Source organism: Crinia signifera, chromosome 9, assembly GCF_055691185.1.
Source record: "Crinia signifera chromosome 9, ASM5569118v1, whole genome shotgun sequence".
Taxonomy (NCBI): Eukaryota; Metazoa; Chordata; class Amphibia; order Anura; family Myobatrachidae; genus Crinia; species Crinia signifera.
Window position 1 is genome coordinate 148207767 of NC_139225.1, and position 9374 is coordinate 148217140.

General features: G+C 49.2%; 1 protein-coding gene across 4 annotated transcripts in view; it reads right to left on the reverse strand.

Moving 5' to 3' along the window:
• Positions 1-7664, reverse strand: part of LOC146036278 (class I histocompatibility antigen, F10 alpha chain-like) — a 125620-nt gene extending 117956 nt beyond the window's left edge. Inside the window, exon 1 of one of the 4 annotated variants that reach the window (XM_083160192.1) lies at positions 7644-7664. Coding sequence is in view for 2 of the 4 variants with exons in the window: in XM_083160191.1 (XP_083016317.1) it covers positions 2508-2626 (119 nt within the window). In the remaining 2 variants the exon portion in view is untranslated. Of the gene's footprint in view, positions 1-2507; positions 2688-7643 lie in introns of those variants that run through there. The other 3 variants (XM_083160191.1, XM_083160190.1, XM_083160194.1) reach the window with 3 other exon arrangements.
• Between the last annotated feature and the right edge of the window lie 1710 nt (positions 7665-9374).

A 9374-nucleotide genomic window follows, 5' to 3' on the forward strand; every position in this document is an offset into this window, starting at 1 on the left:
CCTATGAACAAACTGTTGTATCCTGGAATAGAAATAGATACCACCGACGGGCTGTGTAGAGGACAAGGTTGCTGGCATTATGAGGCAGATTAGAGAGCAGGCCAGAGCAAACAAGATTACCATAAAACAGCTCCAATCGTTGCTGAGGTCACTGAACTTCGCATGCAGGGTTATCCCATGAGGCAGAATCTTCTGCGGACAACTGGAAAGGGCCACAGCAGGGGTAAGAAAGCCGCATCATCTGATTAAGCTGACAACAGAAATCAGAGAAGACATGTTGATGTGGGAAACATTGCTAAGGTAATTCAATGGTATTCGCATCTGTCCGGCACCGCCTGTGTCGAGCAGGAGGCTGCATCTGTACACCGATGCAGCAGGGTCTTGTGGTTTTGGGGCATATCTCGAGGGAGAATGGTGCACATCGCAGTGGCCGCAGAGCTGGGTCAGGGCACGGCTGACCAGAAATATGCTGCTGCTAGAGCTGTTCCCGATCATAGTAGTGTTGGAGTTGTGGGGTAACAGGTTAGCCAACAAGGAAATAACCTTCTGGTGTGACAACATGGGGGTGGTCCAGGCTGTCAACAAGCAGAGTGCCTCCTCCCCACCAGCGATCAATCTGATCAGGTATTTGGTATTAGTTTGCCTGAGGCACAACATTAACTTTCGCGCCAAGCACATCCCAGGGGTAGATAACATCAGAGCGGATGCCTACTCAAGGGGAAAGTGGGAAGCGGCACCTCATGCGCAGCTGCAAGATTTAACATGTCCTCCTCATTTATGGCAGGTTGTCAAGATGGCGTGAACAAGCTGGTGAAAGACTCGTTCGCGCCTGCGACATGGAGAAGCTACAGACGGGAAGTCTAGGGACAAGTGAGGGTAGTGCTGGTGGCCATTGCTTTCTTTAAAAAAGTAGCAGGGGAGAGGACATTACAAGGAGCTTTACCATCAGCCGAATGATGAAAGGTTGGGGCAGGCGGAGCCCAACGGAACCTGATACTAGACGGCCCATTACCGAGACAATGCTGGGGCAGCTCATGGCGGCAGCAAAAGACGTGTGCAAAGGGGTGTTTGAAACAGCATTGCTCAGGGCAGCATTCGCAATGGCATTCCATGGGGCATTTAGGGTAAGCGAGCCTGGTGGCTGCATCAAAAGCTTGCAAGGGGGCAGGCATGTTGGCGGGCAATGTATCAGTGAGCGGAACGGTGGTGGCCTGCAAGAGACACAGGCCTAAGACAGACCAACAAGGCAAAGGAAAATGGGTGGCATTGCGGGAAGGAAGCAACCCAGAGACCTGCCCCATTAGGTTTGTAAAATAATACTTGGCGCTCAGAGCCAACGAGGGTAAAGGAGGGGGATCTGAGGCCTTTTTGGCTCACGCGGATGAGTCCCCACTCATGGTATACCAATTTAAAATCCTGCTTAAGCGATATGTGAAGGCTAACGGTTGGCAGGAAAAGGAGTATGGTACGCACTCATTTAGAATTTGCGCAGCCACCAGAGCATTTGAAGCAGGGTGTTTGGAGAAAGAGATAAAATGCATCGGGAGGTGGCGCTCAGCTAGCTACAAGAAGTACATCAGGGAGAAAGGAATTGATGCATAGCTGACACCCTGCCTGAGCGGAGGGGCTCCTGTGGTTGGTCATTTTATGTAATTTGTGTGCAGTGGGTCCTTATGAAGGTTTGAGTCATAGGGTGAGGGAAGGTCACGGTAAGGTGGCGGGCTACGGTTCTGAGAACCTAGCGTTGGCTGAAGTACCTGTGGGCCAGCCATAGTGTAGCGCCAGGAAGCGGAGGCACCCAATAAAGAGGGTGCAAATCTCCAAAGGCCTGGCGTCGGGGGGGGGGGGGCAAGTTGGGGACCCAGGTCGGTTACCGGTTTCAGTTGCGAGAAAGGCCCCCCCCACGGTCGGCTTGATTCAGTTACGTTCGAGGGCTGGTGGACCGCAGTGCTTTCTTTGCCACCTAAGTGATTAAGATTATATTGGTAATCTGATTAATAAATGTGACCTTTAATTCGCCATAAATAAATGACTCTGTTTGGTTATTCCAGGAGAAAGGGGAGCAGGTGGAAAGGGAAGGGAGGGATGGAGGATGTTTAAGGGGGTGGGGTTTCTTAGTCTCTTTAGGGGTAAAAGTATGACGGGAGCATCAGATGCTCAGAGGTTTAATAGGAGCGAGCTGCGACTAGCCGGGAGAGACCATAAACTATTAGACTGGGCTCCCAAAGCCAGGAGGTGTGCCCCATTGTCTTGCTGGTATTAGGAAGGGGGCAAGGAGATAGCAGGAAAGATATAGGGAGAAGGTAGGATAGAGCTATTGGGAGCAGGCCCCTCCCCGGGGGCATATACCCATATGTAAGAACAGGACAGGTATAGGGGGAGGATCAGAAATAGCAACTGGTGATGCACAAAGGATTGTCCCTCCCACCCTTGGACGAAGAAGGAGCAACATCCAAGAAGCATCTAGTTATAGCAGAGATTGTCTTAACGGGGCAGAAGTACTGTACCTGCGGGCCAGCCAAAGTGTGGCGCCAGGAAGCGGAGGCACCCAATAAAGGGGGTGCAGATCTCCAAAGGCCTGGGGACCCAGGTCGGTTACCGGTTTCAGTTGCGAGAAAGGGTCCATGCCTCCCACGGTCGGCTTGCTTCAGTTACGTTCGAGGGCTGGTGGACCGCAGTGCTTTCTTTGCCACCTAAGTGATTAAGATTATATTGGTAATCTGAGTAATAAATGTGACCTTTAATTCACCATAAATAAATGACTCTGGTTATTCCAGGAGAAAGGGGAGCAGGTGGAAAGGGAAGGGAGGAATAGAGGACGTTTAAGGGGGTGGGGTTTCTTAGTCTCTTTAGGGGTAAAAGTATGGCGGGAGCATCAGACGCTCAGAGGTTTATGTATTATACCTGGGGGTACCCCGTGTGGGTGGTGTGATGCATCGCGCCCTACGGGCGCTCCTGGCACCGTTGTAAAAGGCTCCACCCTCAATCTGTGAACGCCTTTATTGCTTGAAATATGGTTTGTGCGGGAGGGGCGAGTGTGGTGTTTTCACAGGTGGATGTGGGGGTGGTGGAGTGGCGGGTGCGGTGATGTGGCGGGTGGGTGTGGTTTAGTGCTATTGGTGGGTGAGGTTGAATGGGGGTGGTGGAGTGGCGGGTGCGGGGATATTGTAGGTGGTGGAGTTGCAGGTGTGGGGGTATCCTGTGTGGGTAGGGTTGGTTGGTGTCTTGGGTGGGAGCATCGGTTAAGTAGGGTGCAGTAAAGGTAGGGGAGGTATGGGTGTGTGGGTACTGCAGGTGGGTGATTGGTGGGTGCAGTGATGGTCCGGGTCTGTGAAGGGTTACTGTTGGTTGTGGAGGTGTGCCATGAGTGGGTGCATTAGTAACGGGGGTGTGGGAGTGGCAGGTGTGGGGTTGCTGGCTGCACACCTGAAACGGAGCTATGATGCTGTGGCTGGTGTTCACTGGAGGGGATGCAGTCTCCATCTGGTAAATCAGTTAGTATAGTAGTGCAGAATATTAGGGCAGATTGTCACGTTGTGATTTTTTTTATTTAATTATTATTCGACGGCAGGCATAGGCCGCAGCTGTACACACTGCCCCATCCAAGATGGCCTCCTCCAGGGAATGACAGAAAGCCGGATCAGAAGTCCGTCTGCCTGTCCGTCCCTGAGCACCAATAAGTGAAGCACATAGTACTTAGGGGTGAGGGGGTCGGGGGGGTCATCTACAGGCAGGCGCACAGGCGGTGGGAACAGCTGTAAAATCACAGATGGCATAGTCCGCAGCTGTACACAGTGCACACTGCCCCAAGATGACAGAAAGCCGGAGCAGAAGCTCGGACACCCGTCCATCCCTGGGCCTGAACACTGCTAGGTGGAAGCACAATAGCACTGACGCGGGGCCTGTAGGCTGGATGGGTGGCCGTGCTGCAGGCCAGGGATCCAGGTTCTACCTCTGGGTCTTAGCCCAGGAGGTGTGTGTAAAACGCTGGGTGAGGGGCAAAGTTCACTCTATGACTCCACCCAGCATTATACACACACACTCACAGATTGACAGCTCTGGGCTATATATATATATATATATATATATATATATATATATATATATATATATATATATATATATATATATATATATATATATATCTCCTATATATTTGGCTACATCTGTCACTCAAAGTGGGTGTCTGTGTCTATAACGCTCTGTTCCTGGACTTTCCTCTTAATGTGTGATTGCCTTCATCTGTGCTGAACACCTTTCTGAGAAATTAACCTGTTTAAAACAGGTGATGGCAATCATACATTAAGGGGAAGTCTAGAAACAGAGCATTGTGTCCCTCCTGGAGAGGGTCATGTTGGGAGGTATGTGACAGAGAACCAGCCCAGTGAGCCCACAGACAGTGCCAGACACCCACTGCCTTCCCATGTTGCCCAGCACTGCTACTCCACAGCCACCAGATGAGCGCCCCCCTCCCGCGATTTGCGGCAAAACCTCCCCCCCGCGCCCCCACCCCCTCCCGCGATTCGCGGCAAAAACACCCGCTCCCCCGCGACCCCCCTACAGCGATTCGCAGCAAAAACACCCCCCGCGACCCCCCCTCCCGCGATTCGCTGCAAAAAGAACCCCCCCACGATCCCTCCCGCAATTCGCGGCATAACCACCACCCGCGACCCCCCCCCTCCCGCGAATCGCGGCAAACCCTCCCCCGTGACCCCCCCCCCCGATTCGCGGAAAAAACACCCCCCCGCGACCTCCCTCCCGCGATTCGCGGCAAAAAGAACCCCCCCGCGACCCCCCCTTGCACGATTGGCGGCACCCCCCCTGCGACCCCCCTCCCGCGATTCACAGCAGCCCCAGGATTAAATGGCACATGCAAAACACTGACATGGCTATGGTCGACAATGAAAAAGGTTGACATGAGTTTTTGAAGATTTATTTTTAATTTTTTCATATTCATTGTCATGTGTCAAAATGGACACCAATGAAGTGGCACACTTATGTCAACATTTACATGTGTTGACCTTTCTGTGTTGATTTTTTCTTGTGGCGATTCGCGTCACACCCCCCGCAACCCCCCTCCCGCTATTCGCGGCACCCCCCACCTCCCGCAATTCGCGGCAACCCCCCACCGGAACCCCTGTGAACCCCGCCCTCCCGTGATTCGCGGCAGCTCCAGAATTAAATTGCACATGGAAAACACTGACATGGCTATGGTCGACAATGAAAAAGGTTGACATGAGTTTTTGAAGTTTTTTTTTTCATTTTTTGAATGTTTTCATATTCATTCTCATGTGTTGACATGGACACCAATGAAGTGCCACACTTATGTCAACATTTACATGTGTTGACCTTTCTGTGTTGATTTTTTCTTGTGGCGATTTGCGTCACACCCCCCCCCCCCCCACAACCCCCACTCCCGCGATTCACGGCACACACACACACCTTCCCCGCGATTCTCGGCACCCCACCCCGTGACCCCCCTTCCGTGATTCATGGCACACCCCCGCGACCCCCCCTCCCATGATTCGCCGCAACCCCCGCCCCGTAACCCCCCCTCCCGCGATTCGCGGCAGCCAACCCCGCGACCCCCCCCCTCCCGCAATTCGCGGCACCCCCCGTGATTCGCGGCAGCTCCAGAATTAAATTGCACATGGAAAACACTGACATGGCTATGGTCGACAATGAAAAAGGTTGACATGAGTTTTTGAAGTTTTTTTTTTCATTTTTTGAATGTTTTCATATTCATTCTCATGTGTCGACATGGACACCAATGAAGTGCCACACTTATGTCAACATTTACATGTGTTGACCTTTCTGTGTTGATTTTTTCTTGTGGCGATTCGCGTCACAACCCCCCACCCCCCCTGCAACCCCCACTCCCGCGATTCACGGCACACACACACCCCCCCGCGATTCTCGGCACCCCACCCCGTGACCCCCCCTCCCCTGATTCACGGCACACCCCCCGCGACCCCCCCTACCATGATTCGCCGCAACCCCCGCCCCCGTAACCCCCCTCCCGCGATTTGCGGCAACCCACCCCGCGACCCCCCTCCCGCGATTCTCTGCAATCCCTCCCCTCCCGCGATTCGCAGCATCTACCCCCCCACAACCCCCCCTCCTGCAATTCGCGGCACCCTCCGCGACCCCCCCTCCCGCGATTCGCGGACACCTAAGTTGCAATACAGGGCATCTTTCATACAATTCTAACCATATTTCTCATATACAAACGTTCACAAATTAAGGGGGCGCAGCCCCTTACGACGGTGTGAAGAGCGCCCGTAGGGTGCGATGAATCACCTAGTATATATATATATATATATATATATATAGCAAAAAATGGGGGTTATCGGAGTGCGCTAATTGGGGTACCACCTAGCCAGATTTCACAATTAGTCCATTACACTGATGTGCTTATCAGTAATTTTAAAACACACGGCTCTTCCGTCCACTTTTTCATACAAGATGATGACTCCAAGTCAGACAAAATGGTCCTTTATTCATAAAACCCAACGCGTTTTGTCACAAGGGACTTCGTCAGGGGTATGGCTACAGTAGGTACAGATAAAACAAAGTACGATATAAGTGTTTTATACATAAACACCAAATATAAAATTATAAAAATGAAATGGTATGGGATATACATACCAAATCCGTAGTTAACCTCGCAGCAAAATTAAGTGCAGGTAAGTGTCTTCACACAATAGTATAAAATCTAAAATATAACTGATTGCAAAGTTTCTGGATCAGAGGATGGGCAGGCAATGTTGGAATGACAAAACATACAGTTGAGTATGTGAAATAGTTTCTCACCTAAGAGATTCAAGGACAACGTCCAGGTTTATGTAATGGGCAGTCGGTGTAGATGATAAATGAAGCTCTATAAAGCCTATGGGGAGGTTAAAGTGACGATCTTCAAGTGATGTATAAATCTGGGTGGTCGGGGGTCAAGCGTCCACCTACCATGATGTTAGTAGTAATGTCTTACTTTCGGTGTAACTGTCTAATGGGTGTCCTGCTCAGTCGTGGGTATCCTCAACCCAAATCCCGGCACCTCCTGTAGTGAAGGCGGGTTTAGGTCTCCTCTGGTGATCAATAATACTCTGATTAACCACTCATTTAAGGCTAACCGCGTAATATCAAATAATTCCCGTTGGGCGTAATGGCTTATTTAGCATAATTTTAGATGGTTTTAACCATTTAATATTGGCTGGATCTTAATAGAAGTCCCAATGGTAGCTACATATGATTGGATATTCCCGTATCTATCACAATGGCTCCTTGTCGTTATTACAATCGCATAAACACAGTAATATTTCACCATACTTCAAAGGTTAAAGCATATGGGACCTTCATCATATAGTTGTACCTAGTAGGTAGGGCTTCATTTGCATATTCAACAGAAATTACCATAATCTCCCCTCCATACATATTATAAGTTAACATATTATAGGTGAACTTTTTTAGGTGGACCTCTCAAAGGATAATAATTAGAAACACCAGTATATACTTTGCAATGTCCTGAGTGTGCTACTAACAGGTAACTCTTGGAGTAAATCCTATTGGAATGGGATATAAGTGAGGTCACTGGGAATCATGTGACATTAATTATTTAATTTATAAATAACTAATGTGATTCTTACCCCAGTATAAGTATCCAGTCGCTTCTGTTAGTAGACAGAATGGACTAGGCTTACCACTGGGGTTTATATGGGGTGGTGGGAAGAACGTCACTTCCGTTTTTCAATTAGGGGTATTTCTGAGATTAAATGATCAAATGAATATGGTGGGTGAAAGGGGGATATGTGGGCGGGTTGTCACTATGTGAAGGGCTCTGTGTGCCATCGCTAACTATTAGGATTCTTAAGGAATCCTTCCCTTTCGTAACTATTGGGCAGTGGAACGCACGCTAAGCGCTTCCTGCGTTCCACTGACTTCCGGGTCCGGCTGGCGCTAGGCGTCCCCCGTGAACGAAGGTAGCTTTGCATACCAAATTTTCAGTTCCTCTTTTTCTTTTGCTGTGCAACGTAGCTATAATCTCGCAACACGCCGGCGTCCTGTCTCCTCCTTCACTTCAATCAATGTGTCTGGAACGCATTGCGTTCCACTTCAGTTAAATTTCTATCTTATTAACCCCGTAGGTGCCAGTTGGACAATTTATATAGGCAGAACTCCCATTGGCGCATCTAATTATATAGGGGGACTGTGCACATCATATAGTTTATAGTACCCGATGAGACAGTATATGTATAAGGGAATTACATGATTGGTACATATAGATTATTAAAAAACAATATTTCATAATTGGTGCATATGAGTCATTAAAAAACAGTAATATATAATTACTATAGGGTATTCTTTAACGATACTAAAATGACCAAATTTGAACCCAAAGTGAGGTACGTAGGACCCCTATATTTTAGGTTTCTAGTATATAAGTGGATGCCTAAAATAAACAAACATATATGGATAGGATGAAGAAGGATATGTACAAAATGGGATTCTAAGTAAGTCAAGGTCAATTCGGACAGAGCTATGCGTAGCTGGATGGTGTAATCCTTAGTGTTAATCTGAGTTCTCTGTCCCCTCCTCTGGGGTCTTGTTTGATGTGTTCAATTACTGTGAACGAGAAATTAGATTTATCCACTTATTTGAAAATAAAGTCAGTGGTAGACATCTGCGCCTTCAGTGCATACATCCCAACTGTCACGATTCCGTCGGGACAGTCCCGATTTTCGGGTCCTGTCCCGACGTCCCACCCGCGGCAGGCATTGTCCCGCTGCGGGGGGTGGCAGTTGGGAGACCCCCCAATGTAGTAGAATAAACGCTGTGCGCATGCGCACAGCGTCTATTCTCGTATGAAAATGAGGTCGCGGCTAATTAGCATAAGCCGCGCCCTCATTTGCATACGCCACGCCCCCTTTTCGGGCGCTCGCGCGGCTTCGCCGCGCGAGTGTCCCTATTTCTTCACATGAAAAGTTGGGAGGTATGTCAGTGTAAAACGTGAATAGTGAATATACTTAAAAGTAGAGTGATGTGCGTATCGGAAAAGAAGAAAAAGATCACTCGTAGCAATGTCTTCCTTATGTCAGTCTCCTGATTGGTCCTCCTCATCCGTAGGTGTGGAACTCAGATGGAATACACGGGCCCAAAGGAGAGGATATACTTTGTTACTAGGTGATTCATCGCGCCCTACGGGCGCTCTTCACACCGTCGTAAGGGGCTGCGCCCCCTTAATTTGTGAACGTTTGTATTGTGAGAAATATGGTTAGAATTGTATGAAAGATGCCTGTATTGCAACTTGAGTTATAGGTGAAATGTGTTAAATAGAGAGCATATGATGTGGAAGGGGGGGGGGGGGTGTATTGTTTTGT